This window comes from Buceros rhinoceros, unplaced genomic scaffold, assembly GCF_000710305.1.
Source record: "Buceros rhinoceros silvestris isolate BGI_N320 unplaced genomic scaffold, ASM71030v1 scaffold4728, whole genome shotgun sequence".
Lineage (NCBI taxonomy): Eukaryota > Metazoa > Chordata > Aves > Bucerotiformes > Bucerotidae > Buceros > Buceros rhinoceros.
In genome coordinates, this window is record NW_010428501.1 from 48,897 (window position 1) to 68,084 (window position 19,188).

General features: G+C 36.0%; 1 protein-coding gene across 1 annotated transcript in view; it reads right to left on the reverse strand.

Annotated features, from left to right (window-relative positions):
* The window catches only part of GBE1 (glucan (1,4-alpha-), branching enzyme 1), a gene marked incomplete at both ends in the record, with an annotated part of 59,109 nt that extends 42,331 nt beyond the window's left edge, over window positions 1-16,778 (reverse strand). The window contains 6 exon segments of the mRNA XM_010142293.1: window positions 5,836-6,007; window positions 8,891-9,001; window positions 11,731-11,829; window positions 14,896-15,023; window positions 15,268-15,411; window positions 16,701-16,778. Of these exon segments, the coding sequence (XP_010140595.1) occupies window positions 5,836-6,007; window positions 8,891-9,001; window positions 11,731-11,829; window positions 14,896-15,023; window positions 15,268-15,411; window positions 16,701-16,778 (732 nt within the window).
* Between the last annotated feature and the right edge of the window lie 2,410 nt (window positions 16,779-19,188).

Below are 19,188 nucleotides of genomic sequence, written 5' to 3' on the forward strand. Positions count from 1 at the left end.
TCTGAAAGTGAGGTAAACCTATTGATATTAAATCTATTTGAATTCAAGGTGAAAAAACTTGAAACAAAATATTTACATTGTAGTCTTTAGATTTAACTGTTGAGCTGTTTTGGTTTTTTCATAGAAGACAGCTAAGTAAAACTAAGCAATGTCATCTGTATGTAGTTTAATAATAGGTTGAAAAGTTTCTGAATTTTATAGCTATGGAGGAAAAAACCAATTATGTAAGGGCAAAATAATAGCCATGCCCTGCAAAGTTAGAAATCCAGGTTATGCGAAAAAGCTTTTCATACCATTATGACTTTGTCATAATTTGTTATAAAGTATAATTTTGACTGTTTGAAAAGAGAAATTCCTCCAAAACCCAGTGCTAAAATTGTAGTTATAACATAGAGATCAATTAGTGCAATTGTTCTTCAGATCAACAGCAAAGCAAAGATGAAGACTGTCATACAAAGAGAAAGGGAACTCTAATTTCTAACTTCAATATATTCATTTTATTTTATAAATATGATGTTTATTTTATAAACATCATTTATTATTCTTCAGTAAGTCCCCACATCACACAAACTATTAAAATCAGCAGACCAAGTTGTATATATTCACAGATGCTGACAGAAAAGATGTTACCAGTCTGAACCGTAAGCTGTACAAATCATACAAGATGCAAGGCAACAGATGGAGCCTTAAGAACAAAGCTTGAGACATTAGTAGAAGTCTTAATAACAATATCATCATGGTTAAATGATTCTTCTGAGTACAATTTAAAAAATCTGTAGTTCCCAAAATAACTCAAGCTTAAAAATCAAATCTCTTTCTATCATTAACAGAGAAAAACAACTAGAAAACTACCCATCCTTTAAAAAAAACCACCCTGTCACTGAAACAAAATGTCATAATGGCTTGATGTACTGCAAATCCACTCCACTGATAATACTGAATATCTGATTCCTTGCAGACTTAAGAACCAAACTAAGCAACCATCAGCATTACCCTGGAGAGAAAAAAAAAAAAAAAAAAGAGCACCACACACAACAGCTACCTCAGTTTGGATGATTCTCTCTCCTTCCTGAATTAATTCAAGAACACAGAGTAACTGTTGATTCTTCAGCAGTTTTGAGGATGCTGTTACTATGAAAGCTTCTGTTTCATGGTTCCTGGACTTGAGAAGCCATGGCATGGGCACTGACACACCACATATATAGACTGCTGCTAGTATCCATTTTATTTATGTATTTAAATGGCAGACAAATGTACGGAGCTTTTTTCCCCTGCCCTTTCAAGGATGAAGCACAATCAGTTCCCACAACATATTTCTAGTATTTGGACATACTTAATTTGTGAAAAGAAGGCAGGACAGAAGGAAAATGAAACAGGTTTTGTGTGTGTGTGTGGTTTAGTTTTGAGACAGACTTTCTCTTTAATTACTTTTCTCCCAGTTGCTCTAATGTGTTTTGAGCAAGTGTAGAAATGAAGGTTTTTTCAATCAACTCTGAATGAACAAATATTAACTGTTTGCACCTCTAGACCTTCCAAAAGAGACTCAAAGCAATTAATGAAGCCTAATCTATATATCTGGATTCTTACCCCCGCCACTGCCTGCCCCAAAATTGATAGTGGGAGCATATGGGATACTACACAACAAAGTTATAGATGGTCTGTCACTAAAGGACAAAAGGTCCATGCCAAACTGTGCATAAGATTTCATGTTATATCATTCTTGTTTTCTACTTTAAAATGAAGATAATTGTTTCTGTCAGACTGCCATGAAATTAAAGCACCTGGTAGAACTGGCAGCACAGAAAGCACATTTGCCAGAAAGCACATGCTCACTAAGTAAGCATATTAAGAAGGATGACTTCAAACTACATATCCTAACCCACAGTCTTCACCAACTGAGCAATTCAAGGTTGTTTATCAAAAGGAGTTGACTGAAGAAAGTCAACTTAAAGAGCATTTTCTCTAGCAAGGACATTTTTTAGGTCATGGTCTGGAAAGTCACACTGTAACCAGTGCACAGGAGTAATAAGTCTAAGGAAGTGTACAGGAAAAGTGTAAAAATTCAAAGAGATTTGCTTGCAACAGGTCAAGAAAAAACCCACCTTAGGTTTAAGCTAAATATCCTTGTTCTTGATATAATTTATTTTTCTTTAGAATAGGTAACAATACAAGTAGCATTTCAGGTTCCGTTAAGTAACATTCCTGTTTAAATTGTAAGTTATGTTGTATAATTTTTATTTTAAAGTTCTAATTAAGTAAATTGTATGAACATTTCCAACCCTTATACCAGTGCTACTGATTAGTTTCTGCATCATTCCTTTTCTTGTTTGTCAACATACTTTCAAAAGCCTTAAGTTACAAAATAACTTACAAGTATTTTTAATTTATTTATTTTTAGAAGAAATTTCCTTCTCCAAAATACTTGAAGGAATAGATGATGCATAGCATTTTATTTTATTTTTAAGGCCACAGAGTTTCATCATATCAAATCATTAGTTTAGTGCATCCAAAAAAACCCTAAGCATAAAGAAAGTGTATCAACAACTGGGTAAATGAATTAATAAGCAGGAAAAGGAAGTTTTACAGATAAATTCTGTATTAGTGAAAGAGATAAATGTCAACCCAAACATTAACACCAGTCAATGCTCATAATTGCAAAAAATGTTCTAGTTACTGCAAATCACTTTCTAACTTCTACATATAACACACAAAAGTTGTTTTGTAGGGATAGAGGCTCAGTCTCTGGAGTCCTAATTAAGAGTTGTTTTACTCTGGAAAAGTCACAAAAAATAGTGCTAGAGGTTCATGTAGGAACTAATCTCCATTTAAAGAAATAGATTCGAGTTTAAGCCAATTTCTAATGAAGAGGCAAAAAAATGTTAGCAAGCTGAAAATCAAGACCATATAGTAACATAAAAAATATCTGTGCTATGAAGGACCCCAAGGACCTAAAATGCTCTTTACGGCCACTTGGGCTGAATCGTATGCCTATTCTAGGCAAGAAAGCAGCTAACCTTTCTTGTCTAAATCTATATAGACAAACAGATGTATCTGAAAGGATAAAACAAGTTTACTGAAGAACTGGTACCGCTCTTTCACACAACCTGCAGGGTTGCCCTAAGAGCAGGGCACAGGCAACAGGCAAGAGAATAGAAAAAAGTATTTCAAGGAAAGGAAAAATTACAGTTGTCAACAGCTTTACTTCTAGGACAGTATAAAATCTGAAGCCGGAACAAAATTAAGGGATGTACAGACATAAGTTTTGTAGTGCTAAGTTCAACTACTATTTTCAGGAAATAAGTGAATGTTTTTATGTTCAAGTTAAAACATTGTCCAGTGGGTGACAACAGTGATTGTTTTATTTTCAAGGTGAGATCAGAAGATTACTGCAGTATTCTAGAAGACTTATTACAACTTCTACTAGTCCTTGTTTAGCAGTTAGAGGAAGAAGATTCAAATCTGATTAGCCTTTTTGTTATTTTGCTGGGGGATAAACTGATGATAAACTATTTTAGTCAGGTACAGGTTTTTTCATTTTAGTCTTGTTTTCAAATCCTCATATTAAAGAGGGCAAAGAGCTATATCTTCAAATATTTTTCCACATATTTTTCTGTTTTTAATTAAGTTAGTATTAGACGCATATCGTATTTCAATGCCTCTACAATTACAAATAAAAATACTTGAGTATGAAGAGAGTTTTTTCCTATTATTTCCAATAAAAAAATTAGTTCCATCATTTAACATAGGCACACATTATATGGTGTTTCCTCTAAGTGTCATCGAAGTTCAGACAATCAAATGTGTATTATCTATGTGAACACCTTTGTGAAAACTTAGCTGTGAGGAGGAAACCTTTAACAAAGCACCACCTGTTCCTCTACCAAAGCACTGTACAGAAGAACTTGATTTTTGTGATTTCTTAAGATCCTATGACATCTGTCGACCGGAACTGGCAAGTCTCAGTGTTAAAATCACTGTCTAAAGCAGCAGTCGGGTTGAACTACTGCAGCTGCATTAGGATTATTGCTCCCTACCTCCTTTGAAAGCACAGCATTTAGACGTAGCACAAGTTTCAAAACAATTGGAACTTTTTTTTACTATTACTATGAAACAAACTGGCCTTCCAGACTGCTCATTCACTACAGCAGGATGTTTATCATTACCATGCTCATTTTCAGCCAAGCATATGGAGTTTCTCCCCTTCCTAGGTTAAGTCTTCCATGCCAGATGGGAACATGAATCCCCAGAGATTACTTGCAAAACTGCACAGAAAAACTGAAATACAGACTAGTGGAGAGAATGCTCCCTATGGTTTGTGTTACAACAGAACCAATTTACGGAAAGGGCAAAACTTTCCAAGCCACATTTAAGTGTGCATACATCATTGATTGTTTATACTGCGACACAAGCAATTGGGAAGGCAAATAAGAGTCTTCAGTGAAAATCATACATCCAGAAACATCAAAAATAAGTATAACAGTTTCCAGAATTTTTGCATTGGTTTCTTACAGATACCTATAAAAAATGACAGAGAACTCTCCACTGCGAAAAGTGAAGAAGATGGGAGACAGACAATCAATGTTCAGTGTTCAATGGGGCACAATTTCTCTCAACAGGAATGTGCTTGCACTAGGGAGTACAAATGATACTCTGACACAGGTGTAATTAAATATTCCAGGTCTTTAAAGAAATTCCAGGACACATCTGAGAACACCGAGTTCCACTCCTGATACAACTTTTTTTAGGATCAGTTTTTCCTTAAGGTGAGCAAAGCATTGAGAAGCAACATGTTGCTTCAGTATTTGTTTTCAGAAAAAGACATTTTCAGTGTAATATGTTTACCGTAAGGACAAGAGAAGTATGGAGGCACCTGAAGTGTCTTCTCCAGGTGTTGTGAAAGGAGATTTCCACTCCTCACCCTCAGCATTTGCTCCAAACTGAAAGTTAAAGAACTCAGGTGTCACTGTATTTGCTTAACTAGGTAGCATGCTGCAACATGCACTTTAAGTACACTGGATTGCAAGCATTCTGAATTTTGTTTTCTCCTCCAACATGTATTACAATCTTTTCGCCTTTTATGTATAGCAAACTATAATGTAGTTACTGAAACATCTGCAGTTCCCAAAGATGTACAATATTAATTGCTCAATCAACCTGCATTGACACACTGGATTTAACATGCCACATTTAATTACTGATCATTTTTCTAACCTTACCAAGTCAATCTGGTGCAGAGACATCTGCAGTTTAGCTGGTGTATTTTCTAAACACCTGCTTCCTTAACTATTGAAGTATCATTAGTCTGAATGGAATTGCACACATTTTGGTGCCTGACTATATACTTCATAAACATTTCACTAACTCTTCTTCACTCTTGGGAAAAATTTCTCCATTTTATTGGAAACAGTAGTTTTACTAGTATATCATACACTGTATGTACTTCTGCATGAAATTACTTTAATTAAGAAAAAACCCACAAACATGGTATTTTTTGAGTGTTCTTCTAATACCAAGGCTCGTCACCCGACCATCTTGGAGAAAAACAAAGTACTAGTCTGAGTTGTAAATCAGAGTCCTCCGAACTAGAGCTTACCATATTTGTAGAAGTTTCTGCCACAATTAGGAACCACACTGATTTTATTTTCTTGTCTTATAATGTATCTTACAGACAGAAAAACTATTATCTTTTGTACTGCGCCTTCATAAAAGCATTTATGCTCCAAACTACAGCATTGTGATAAATACTGTGGATGTAAGATGATGCAGATCATTTTATTTCCCTGCCAAGCATTCTGTAGATGACAAAATGAAGGACTTGTTCCTAAGATTACTTACCCATGAAGTTCAGATAGCTCTCTCCTCCAAGTGCATGAGTAATGAGCCGAATCATTTTATGAAGCTGTATTCCACGATCAATAACTGGAGTAAGAGGCGAGAGCACACTCATGTTTGTATACATCTCCGCATCCATCAGTCGAAATGCCAATGTCTTATCACCAACAAGTGCCTATAGCAGTTCAAAAAAAAAAAAGGAAGAAAACACTTGAATGTACTAGAAGTGTTTTTAATTTTTTTTTAAAAAAAGGCATTCTACATCATAAGGGTAGTACTTGAAATATTGCCAAGGATATGGCTTGGTGTGCACAGTGTAGTAGTCCCTTGTCCACAAAGAAAACATCCTGCCACCACTGATGATCATCAGGTCACAGTGACTCTAGCTTCTCATTCCTCCAACTTTCTACTGTGTGATTTGTAATCACATGGGGGTGATACATAATATGCTACCGAAAAAGAGAAAGTATGTAAACTGAGGCAGGGACATCCCTGAGCTGAGTCTTGACTGGACACCAGACCCAACTGACTGTTTTCCCCTTGCAACCCTCCATGCGGTTATGGGGCTCCTCACGTCATTTCCAGTATGTAATCGATAAACTAATGGCTGGCTAACCCCTGTTGTGGTCCTGCATTTCATCTGATCAAACTGCACAATTACTTCTGAGAACATTTTTGCCTACAGATATGAAATGTTATCATCAATTCAATAAGCCACAAGTGACCTACCACTTCGGAATTTTTATAGAAAACACAGAAAATAAGAAAGCGAACATCTGAAGTAAAGTTCCTTGGATGTAGAAATAAAGGGCTATTAACGACATCCTGATATAGAGATGCAGAGTGAATATGAAACATTCATTTATATGCAGTCAAGAACATGATGGTTTCACACAAGAGAGAAACTAATTAGCAGTTCTGTGACTGAAACTAGCAAAACAGTGCCTCAATTACTAACTTATTAGAGCTTACTGTTACTTCAGAAAGGCCACATAAATGCTACGTAACAAGTATTATTCCAATATAGTAGCATTCAGGTAGCTGAAAACATTTTGGAGTGTTTGTACGAAAATAGGGTTTTTTTTTTTTTCAATTAGCCCAATTCTTATTTCATACTCTAGCATGAAAAGCCACTAGATTCCACAGAGACAGATGAATTGTAAGCATGTCTGGCTGAAAACCATCATCATCCTTTAGTTTTCTAACTAACAATGTAACAGCATATACAGATGATTCTCTCAAAAAAGTGATCCTTATAAAATGTTCCTATGCGACAATGGCAAGAGTGAAGACTGCAAGGGACAGCTGCAAGGAACAACTCTTATCTGGACTCAGGATGCATCATTTAATATTCCCTAATCTTCCTTAGAAGAGGAGGTAAACAGTCCCTATTCATGTTTTCTATGCCAGATAAACTGTTACCCTTCCCCCTTCAACAATCTCTTTTCTGCCCTGAAGAGTCTTAGTCTAGTTACATTTTTTTCTTATGAAAACCAGCCCACACTTGCTATTATTCTTACCAACTTCTTCACAGCGTTTTTTCCAGTTATGCTGTAAAACATTTCAGATACAGGAACAAATCTGTTGCCAACATCCAAGATCCAAACAAACCATGAAAGACTACAGTGGCATAATGATTTCACTCTTTGCTCTCCATTCTGCTCATAATAATTCCAGTACTGTATCTACTTTTTTGACAGCTATTAACATTGAGTTGCTATTTTCACACACTTCTAATAAGCACAAGGCCTTGTGTTCTGACTCATAGTAGTCAGCACATAGCCCATTATAACATATGAGAAACTAGAATTCTTGCAGCCCCTCATAAGCATCACTTCAAGTATCTTCAGAATGAATTTTATCTACACTCCCATTTTGTTTCTCTAGCCTACTTTTCATGCATTATTCTGCTCTACATCTGCAATCACCTTTTTAGCTGAAAATAAATAGATCTTCTTCCCAAGTATGGGATTCTAAAACAAAAATACTTATTGATACAGAAAACAATTCAGTGATAAGATCCAGCATGAAATAAAAGTACAAGAGGAATGTTATATATCATGCTTTAAGATGAAGAGCCAGCTTTTATAAAAGCAAATAATCACAGAATAATATGCATTTCCAAGTAATACCTGAAGTTCTTTATCAGGATTGGCACTCTTCTCTCATGGCTTAAGTGAACACTGTGTAACAGTGTCTGAGATAAGAATGTAAATAGGTATTAAAAAAATGAAGCTGATAAACTCAGAACGTTCTTTGTAAAATAAAATGCAGGCCTTGTTTTGGTCATTTTTGTTGACTTTTAGTATAGAATATATGAGGAAATATAACATCAACCTCTATTACGTAGAGGAAAGAGTTAAAGGTGGGGTAAGTATTTTATTAGAAAAGAATTTTGTTAAATTCCTAGTTTTAAAGTTCTCAAACAATATGTTTTCTGATTCTTCAGAATCAACCATTAACAAAGATTGTGGGAGATGAGCATTACCCGAACTCATCATTACCTTTTCATTTTTCCATATGCAGAACCATTACAATTGCTGTGTTTTGAGCTGAACTGTTAATGAATATTTCATTTAGATCTCAAAATAGGATATTTGCAATCCTTTCGGAAAGTATTTTCCTGAAGGGAATAGTACAGTTGCAAAAACGGTTTCATTGAACAAATTTGCTAAATTGTGGCATTGTTTATGCTTATTATAAATAGTGCTCCAGCTTACTTTATGGAAACCAGATTTTCAGAAGTACAGACTAGATGTCTTCCTATGTCCTTTGACAGGCAGGCAAAAGAAGCTAGGACTCATTTTTTAAAAAGTTTTTAAAAAACTTTTTTTAAAAAACTGAACAATAACACCACCCACCCACCCCACACAGGACTCCTTTATTAAAAGGAAGGATCAAAGCAAACAAAAAACCCACAAGAAAAACCAACCAAAAAATGAACCTAGATCTACCCATCTCTGAAATTGTTGCCTATTCATCATTTTTAAAAAACAAAATTCACCGAACCTCTAAACTTCACATTTTACTTGCTTACACAGAAACAAAGATAAAATACCTGGTCATGGCTCTCTGCATATGCAATATATTTTTCTTTATACCGTCTGTTGGTTAACGTGTGCACAATATTGCCCATATTCCAGTCTTCATCTTTCAGCTCCTTAATTATCTGCAGAAATAAAGGAGAGATCCTTGCAAAGATATTTCTGTTTTAACTAAAGGCACATTATTACCTTTCGTCATCATTTTGGCACAGAAATTGCCAAAGGACTGTGAACTTAATTACCTTAACTTCTATTCCCAAGTTTTGAAGCCACGAGCTTTCTCTGATAATCCAGAGATTTCTTCTTTTAATTCCACTACATATATGTAATAACTAGAACACTTTGATTTCTCCTGTACTTCCAACATACAAGGACAGACAACAGAACCTGCCTTCTCGTGTGAATTCACTGATACAGGGGGCAAGGAAGCTGCAAGAAAGCACTGCACCAAAAACTGGTAAGAAATACGTGGGCACACATCAACCTACACATGATATTGAAAGAAGTCCTGTATTTCAAGCAACCCTGGCATATGGCAGCTTCCAGCTATAGGTTAGCCACTGAACTGTGTGGTGCAGAATGGATCAGTGTGATCAGCACTGTACTATTGCCATGAAGTACGCTGTAAAATGAGAAGGTGCTTAGCACAGCATTCCCCTGATCTGTGAATTCCCAGTCAGTTCTGAATCAGCTTCAATGTCAAAGTATTGTAATACAAAACAAGCTTGACATTTTTTGCAATGCTAGCTCCTGATTTTCAGTAATTTACTAATTTACTAGTAATTTACAGTAATTTACTAATCAATAGGAATTTTCTGCCTCATATGACATTTTTTCTCTCTCCTCTAAATCTTGTCCAATTTCAGTGTTAGTAGTTCTTTTTCTTCTATAGTATTTTATAGACCTCCATTGATCACTAAAACTTAAATATATCTATGTAAATATATAGACAGACCAGCAACACCAAGATGGTCAATACGATACCGTAAAATTTAACATTCTGATTGTAGCTGGCTATGTACTTCAAAAGAATCTTTCGGGGGTTTTTTGACTCCATAAATTCTGGCTCTGAACACACTCAGTTCCTTATGCAGCATTGTATTATGTATTACATCTACCTTCAACCTGAACTACCACAGCCACTTATGACAAACAGCTTATTTTACTCTTACAGATCTCTCAGAATTAGTTCATGGAACAATGGAGATTCTCCAGGTTTAAAACTAATTTTAGGAAATTGCCAAGAAAACTTGCTATTAACAGGTACCTACTTATAAACTGGAAAGAAACGAGAGCAAGTAGTCTAGGACAGTTTGATAGCAGCTGATAGGCTCTGTTTCCAAACTTTTCCATTCCAGTCATTTCAGTTTTACTTCTGCCTCAAGAAATGTGGTGACAAACTACATGCATCACCTCTTAAACTCAAGGTCTTCTGTTGGGGTTCCTTATTTGCAGTTTCCTTAGCTAGAAGCTTCCTGCCTGCATCACCCTATGGTCTTGTACAATCACCACATTCCTAAATAACAGGAGTCTGCTGGCAAACAGCCTAGACTATCATAGCTGAATTTACGCACATCATCTCAACAGCATGCCAAGCATCCACCTGCTGTCCCATGTTACATATATGCTTCGTCTGGAAGATTGTTGTCCAGTTGGAGAGAATTTACTGCAGAACAGGTGTAAGTCCTCTCCGAGTATCGCAAATTAAAATAAGCAGACTATGTTAGAGACTGCTGAATTAGGTTATCCATCTTTTATCCTTCTACAATTCTACAGATTGTTTTTGTTTTGTTTTTTTTTCTTTATAACATGAGCTTGGTCACTCATTTTGCCTACCCAGGAAATTGCTCATCTTTGCCTAGTGCAAGGAAAAAAACAGCCATCATCATAACAAGGTGTTTCTTGTTACAACAAAAATATGAGCCCTCACTGCATTCCAGGATCTAAATTACACATGCCGCAATTTAATGATGCTGGCCCTGTTGGAAGAGCTGGCAAGTTTGTCTTCTGAATGAAAAGTTTGAAAACTGTTGTTCAATAGGCCCTCCACCTCCTAGCTGCAAAAGTGAAAGACGCTGAAGATAAGTTAATTTGGATTTTAAGCCACTCACTATATTTATTGAAGCACTAATGCTCATATAAAACATTTATTGTTTTCAGATCATCGTGATGGCCTGAGGGAATTGGATGCCATCTTCCATCTAGCTGAAAAATATTCCCTAAAACATCAGTAGAAGTCTTTTGAGATCATTTAATGTTTTATTCCTTTTCTTGTAATTCTCTGTATTAAGAAAAAGTTGATTTAACTTCTTATCATAGTGTTTATATCAGTATATCATTGTTCTTGAAGCAGATGTACAGGTTTTTATTCTTTTTATAACCCCACTGTACTGATTGCTGCTGTATATACAATTCACTTGTGTTTGGTTAAACTTTCAGCTCTATGTTCAATGCCAATTTCTATGCCAATTTCAGGATGGTTCATTGCATGTTTCTGTGGGGTTTTATTTAAAAATGTATATGCATATGGTTAACTTATCTACCCTTTCACATTCGAGGTAACTATACATTCAACAACTGTTGCAAGATACAGTTATTTCAAACAAAATGAGTCTACGTGTATTGCATGAAGAAAACAAGTATCAGCTAGAATGCAAAAAAAACCCTTTGAACTTGCTCATCTTCTGAAAACTGCGAGTTTAACAACTCTCATTTCAGCCACTAATACCTGTGCTCAAGCCTCCCAGATTTTAATAGGACAGTAACAGAAGAAAGAATAAAATTATTTTGCTTTTGTGTATGGACAGACAAACATCCCAATTTGAAGAGCAGAACACATTTTTTAAGTTCTCACCTGTATCCACTTATCTGGAATAGCCATAGCTAGTCGATAATCAAAGCCCCCTCCTCCCTCTGCAACAGGACGACAAAGAGCTGGCATTCCAGAAACATCCTTAAATAAAAAAAACCCCACAACATAATTCCACAGCATTGCAATTATTAGTTCAGGTTTTCTACCATTCAGTAGCACTTCTATAAAAACACTCTGTAAACTATAAACGGCTTCAAAGACGGGCCTGGGTAAGGGCAGGCAGCTGGGGGGGGAGGGGGAGCGGAGATAAAAAAATTCAGCAAATTATTATTACGCCCAGATTTGCTGTTTGAAGACAAAAGTTACAGGCAAAAAACATTATGACTTCTCAACAAATACTCTACCTCAAATTATTTTAATAGACTAAATATTGGAGGGGGAAGAGACCTCAGTAGATGTAGAATTTGAAATAATTAGCTCTCTTGAGCTCCAAGTAATCAATAGAAAGTAGTCAACGAAAAACAAATTAAATCCTTCATTTTGTTCATTGATATTTTGCATTAAAAATAGCATAAAAATAAAAGGCTAAATATAAAGTACACTAAGGAAGAAAAATACCATCTCTACTCCTTCTGTAAATGCACAAAACCAAAACTATTGATTCAGCTCGCCCTGGAAAGCAATATGCTCTTACTGCATAATTTTCCGGTTTCATATTGATGGAGGCCGATCATTCTTAAATTTGTAATTCATAGTTCTTAAAATATTTATTTCACCATTTTATTAGGCAATTATGTCACACAGCATTTTTTTTCTAAAGTTAGCTTGTCTGTGTAGAAAATTTAAATCTCCAGTAATTGCAAAATGTCTATATGTGCTCAATTTTATTACCCTATGTCAGAGAGAAGCCATTCCACCACAGTGGTTATGGATTATACCTCTACACAAGAGAATTTATGGAATTAAATTCTGACTAGAACCAGGCCTAAATTAGGAAGGTCTTCCCGGTTTTCTGGACTCAATCCAGTCTTCAATCCAATTGCTGCATTAGACTACCGAAAAAGATTTTGCATTTCAAGTTATACATACATACATACACCCCACCAAACCCCATACTGACATAAGTGAGGGGACTGACCACATCATGATGAAGCTCATGGGTGGCATGCTGGGGGGTGGAAGGCAGGGCTGCCATCCAGAGGACCCTAGCTGGCTGGAGTAGTCAATCAATAGCAAAGACAGGAAGTTCAAAGGCAATTGTCAACTCCTGCCCCTGGGATGGACTAACCTCTGCATCTAGCCAGGCTGGGGAGTGCCAGGCTGAAGAGCACCTCTTCTGGGAAGACCTTGGAGCTCTGGGCTGGCAGCAAGCTGAGCATGAGCCAGCAGCCTGCCTGGGCAGCAGAGCTGGACAGCAGGATCCTGGGCTGTATGAACAGCAAAGCCAGGCGATCAAAGGAGGGGATCTTTACTCAGCAGTCATTAGATTAAGCAGAAAACTGCATCCTCATTCCATATGTGGTGGATGTTCTTTCCAAACTTATAGATTCTATAAAAGAAAGCTCAATAGCTCTCCCAAATCACTCAAAGGATAAAAACAGACTAATGCTTCTAAAGTTATGCAGAAGATGATCTGAAACAAAAACCTTTGTGATGTTATGTTGCCTACCTGGACAAGGTCTGAGTCTGAGATTTAAGTAGCTCCCATCTACTGCAGTCATAATTTTGAAAGCCAGGGTTTTGTGAAGTAAAATTCCAATTTTAGTACTATTTATATCTATCTATATCAGATTGTACCTGAACACTAAAAAAATCACCTCAGTGCTTGTTTGTTCAGTGTATTTTTCACCAAATATAAACAGCCAATGCTTCAGCATCTGTTCAGATATTAGTATGAAATAAGCTGTATATTAAAAATATTAAAATAAAAGCAAAGCAGTAGGGGAATTTTGACTGTTTTTGTAATGTCAGGCATGATGTAATTTTACTTAACATTTTTACTTCTCTTTATACAAAACTTTAATCACAGATTTATTTAGAAGGCCAAAATGAAAGATAATAATATAGTCAGTAATGCCCTAAAACTTGGAAATTACTAAGAGAGAATACACAGTATTAAAAAGCCGTAAAAATTATCAGTTAAATAATTAAGGAATATTATTTATGGCTAAATAAAACATTCTCATATGGCACTCATTCCATCACCATTATAGGCAAGCAGACATTCTTCACTGCCTTTTGTAGTTTTCAGTTATATCAGAGTTTCTCCTTCTGAAATTCTCCTTTAGCCATACAGTACTTTGATCAATTCTGTATTTCATATAGCGACTCCTCCAGGCAAAAAAAAAATTATTGAAAAAGAAGCAGTTTTCAACCCAAACAAGAGAAACTGAAGACATTTTATTTTAAAAGAACTGTTAGGCCACTTAATACAAGCAAATTGAACTCAATGTCATTGGTAGGAATGCTTATAACCTAAGAATACCTAGAAAATGAAGAAATTTCACTTCAAACAGGCTCAATGAAACCACCTCAAGTTTCCTAGTAATTGCTCGCCATATGCTGGTTTTGATAGCTTGTCATTTAGCTTTTAGCAGTGATTGTATATAATACAAAAATTTACCATAAGTAAGCAATTAAGTTAAGCAGTATTTTGTTTTCTGAAGATAAATAGGTATCTCTGAGGCAGTACAAGAAGTTTTACTAGAAATCTGTATGGTCCCTAATGGTATCAGATACATGCTACTTTTTCATTTAAACTAAAAGAATTAAATACAACTGAAAAATCCTCAAGGTTTACATTTTCTCTTTTAGATAAAGAGAAAATATCAGTGAAAATGTACCTGTTCACAGAACTTTAATGTTCTAGTGTTTTATACTATTAAAAATTCCATGTGCCAACAATAAAGTTTTTCAAAAGGCAATCATGAAAAAAACAAACTAATAAAACCAAATCTCATTACAAATTCAAGGAGAAGAAAAAAAAAATCCCCTCATTAATGACCTATTAATGAGGAGAAATTTCCCAAAGTGCCTATTCCAGGTTTTTTTCCCCCACAAGGCAAAGTCTGTCCACTGATTAAGAATTCTCAGCTCTGGTCACTCCTTAAGTACCTGAAGTGCGATTTGATAAGTCACAGGAAACTCATATCCTAAAGCAAACTAATCAATATTAATGTCAGCAAGAATGGCAGTTTCTGATCTTACCTCTGCTATGGTTATGGATTCCGGATACAAGAATTTAATCATGTGGTTGGCCAGCATTAGATAACACAAAGCATCTTCATCCACATGTAGGCCAAAATACTCATTGTAATCTCCACTGAATCCTGTGCCTAATAAAACAGGAAGCTTTAAAGGCCACAGCCACTTTTTTAAGAAAAAAAAGAGCTTTTGCAATATGCAATTTTATAAGCAGCAAGTTTAATCGTCATTCCAGATCTATCTATATAGCAGCACAACACAGTATTAGCAAATCTGGAAATTTTTGGATTATTCAGAGAACTTTTGCAGCACTATTTCCACAGCAACAGAGGCTGCAATAGGAAAGCACAGATTAGAGCGGACTAAATTACTTACCAATCCCATGATGGTGATACAACATAGATGTAACACCATCAAATCGGAAGCCATCAAACCGATAGTCTTCGATCCACATTCTCAAATTAGACAGAAGGAATCTCAAAACTTCCCAGCTGAAAAAACATTAATATATTTTAAAAGCTTCAGAAAACTTAGGATGAACTAGAGTTCCTTAATACCATATTTCCCACTTGCATATATGGTACTCGTACTGGACATTTCACCATTTTAATGGCTTCTTCCCCATTTTTCATTAGACTTTTCCTAAAAAGTCTGTCTTCCTTAAATCTTTGTCTTTTACTGTACATAATTTAAAGACTGCAGATAAGGGTTTAGGAAAAATTGTCATCTATATAGGCATTGAAATGTTAATATTTCAACACACATATTACATTTTAATACTTATACTTGACAGTGCACTTTTTCTTTGCCTCTCTAAAGATGTTTATACATTTATACATTTGTGAAAAGAGATCTTATAGAAGAGGAAAGAAAATAAAAGGTAAGATTTTGTCCCCAAGATTTTATAGATTTACAGCAATTTCCAGGCATACAAAAAGTTGAAAAGCTGTTGCCCACCCATCACATTTTTTTGCCTGTCTTCAAGACTTGTCAGTGTTATGACTTCTTTAATCAATTTCCCAAGACAGCACAACTACGACTCCGCTCTACTACCGAGTTTCTGTTCAGAGAAGAGTGCAAGCTACACTGCAGCATGCCGTGACTCACCCACCACCCTCTGGTGAGAGAGATGGCAGGGTTACACCTAGCATAAAGCACATCTGTCAGCATCGTTATTACAACTGACCTATGAGTGTGGTTGGCATAAGGCAGTGAAGACAACCCTTCCCACACCTTCACTTAACAGATGGAGGCAGTAGACTCGTGGGTCAATTATGACACAAGGAATAAACTCCATTTTGATAAAACAAAAGTCCCTACCTTTCCTCCTCCAAAAAGCTTCCCTATATGAAGGGTGCTTTAAATCTGGAGTTAGTGGTATTGTGTGAAAAGATAGGAGATCTGTGTGCATGCTATAAAGCTGGTAAAATCTTGACCTCACCAACCAACTAATTCTTATTTAATAGGATTATAATCTCTTTTTTTTCATTTTTAAATTCAGGCAGTGTGAATCAATGTATTGCCTCAGTGCAATACCTTTTCTGGGCATGCATTACATAAGATTTTTTGTTACGCCCCTGTGTTCTCATGCCTCTCCCCAAATTATCCAATTCACAGGGTAACACTAGACTAGGAAGATCTCAGGAGCTTGTCTAAGAACCTTTTATGTATTTGTCATTTCTCAGGTGAGATGATTTGCAATGAATGAACAGTAGAGGGAGTATGCTCTGATACTGAAAGGAACAGGAAGGGATCAGAAGTCCTGCAAACTGGCAAGCTGGTCACAAAACCACAAATGCTCACTGTACCTTTTTCTGACCTCGCATCAAATTTGCAGAAAGCTATTCCCTGCAACCTAAACACCGTGAAGAAAGTCAAAGCAGTAGCTGTATCACAATAAAAATATTATATCACACAGAATTAAGATAATGCATGCATAAGGAGCAGAATAATTTTTACAAGCACCAGATAGACTTGCAAGTTATCTCTCCTCATTACAGACTGCTTGACTTTATAACCTTGAAGTGAACCTTAAGATGGTAAAGAGGATTTGTACATTTGTAAAACACACACAGAAGTCACAAAACAGGTAACAAATGTAATTTTTTCCACCATTGTTGGCACTGAAAGTTTGATCTTTGGAAAAAGGTGGAGAACCAGTATGAAAACCAATTGTAATGACTTTTGCATGGAAAAGCGACTACAGATAAGAACAAGATGAATTTCTTGAACCGAATTGATGAGATCAAAAACCTGAGCAGGAGCAGATGTTTTCCAACCATCTGACTGCACATGAGACAGAAGATTGTAAATAAATAGACAAACATATTAACTCCGATTCTAGCCTAAACTTAGCAAAATTCAGTTGTAGGATAATTTCTAGGAAGGATGTCAAATACTAACAACCATATTGACTTCAAGATATAACTACACAGCTCTGAAACACGAGTAATAGGGGGTTTTGAAACACCAAATCACACAAGACTACACAGAGGTTCATGACTTCATCCAAAACAATTTGTTTATAGGAGCAGCAGCATTAGAAATAGAAGTTGACAATAACTTTGCAGAATGCTAGTAGAGGACGAAAATCACAGAATAATTGAAATACATCCAGAAGCGAAGCAATAATTCAGGAGCATTTCTAAAAGAAGTACATTCTCATAACTTTACAGAGATAATAGCAGTAGGATAGCTTTCATTAAGAAACTAATTTCTTTCGGGCAAAAGCCGTATCTTAAATTATATCCTAAGAGTCTCTTACATTCTTGCATACCATAAAATTCAGAAAGTTCTTTCATGCACGCATGATCTAAGAAAGGAAAATATATGATGTATTATCATTAAGGAACAGAGTGATTCACACTATAAGGAATTTAAATAATTCAGAATTCACTCAGATATCATTCAAAACAAAGAAGGTCTTTGCAGAGAGGTTTTACTGTTTTATTTGTCGCTCTTGGGGCCAGTATGTAATGCACTAGACACAGATTTCTTAGCTGAAGTAGTGAAATGATATCTAGGTAGATGACCTGGTTTCATGAGGTAATGAGAAATGTAAAAACTTTCCCATACTAGATCAGCAGAAAATTTGTCAAGGTGTTTACAGGTCACATTTTTTTGTTACTGTACTAACAAAAAAGCAAAATAATGATTCACCATATGAATTCTAAATACCAATCCATGATGAACGTGAGATATTTAGATGTAAGCTAGTAATGCACTTACACCTGTTAATTTTGTCACTATGGACAAAAAAAAATACTGGCTGTACCTAAACCAGTTTGAAGCTGCAATTCTTGAACTGTATGAATGTTGTCATTCAGGAACATTCTATATATTGTAGAGAACACATGGAACTGCTGACCTTCTAAGAATCAAGACTTTTATGATGATTTACCTCTTATCAATTCTTAGTGTTAAATTAACTTTACACATAGTAGCACTGAATTGCTAAAATATCACTCTTCCCCAAACATTCCAATAGTTGACTGGCTTAAATTTAACCAATGGCTTGCCAAACTTAACAGAGAAACTGTCACTCAGTCTGATAATCTGGAACAGGCTGACCAGGGAAGTGGTGGAGTCCCCATCCCTGGAAGTGTAGATGTGGTGCTGGGGGACATGGTTTAGGGACCTGGCAGTGCAGGGTGAATGATTGGACTCAATGATCTTAAAGGTCTCTTCCAGCCAGATGATTCTGTGATTATTTTTTATGAACTAAGCATGTACCTACATCCAATTTTGATACAGAGCTATTTTCTCCCTTGCCCAGCTTTTAACCAGCATATACCAGTTTGCTTGTTATTTGGAAGCACTTTCTTTGATCAGAGTGAAACAAAAGTCAGCTTTCTTCATTTCCATTGAGAAGCAATTCCTCATTTGTCCTTTAGGTAATATCGTTGCCAAGACCCCAAGCCATCTTTAGCCGTAAGGGATTGAGAAGTTGAAGCAGTGCAGCTGGTGCCTACTTTTTATCCAAGGAACACACACTGACCACACTGCAAGACTGCTTTCAACACGCACACTCCTATTTATACCACCATTCGTTGGGAACATACACATCTCTCTAGCATTCAGCAGAACATGATATAGTTCACAGATCAAAACAGCTTTTGCTTGGTCATCCAAGCTGCATTATGCCTCCAAAAAGAACAGTGCAGACAACAAACACCAGGGAGCTATCCTCCTGGGGCATACAGTAATCTGTGAACACAAGGGGTCAGTAGCACCATGTCACATCCTCTATATCAATCAGAAGAAGAGACAGAACCATTGAATTAAGCTTTTTCCCTA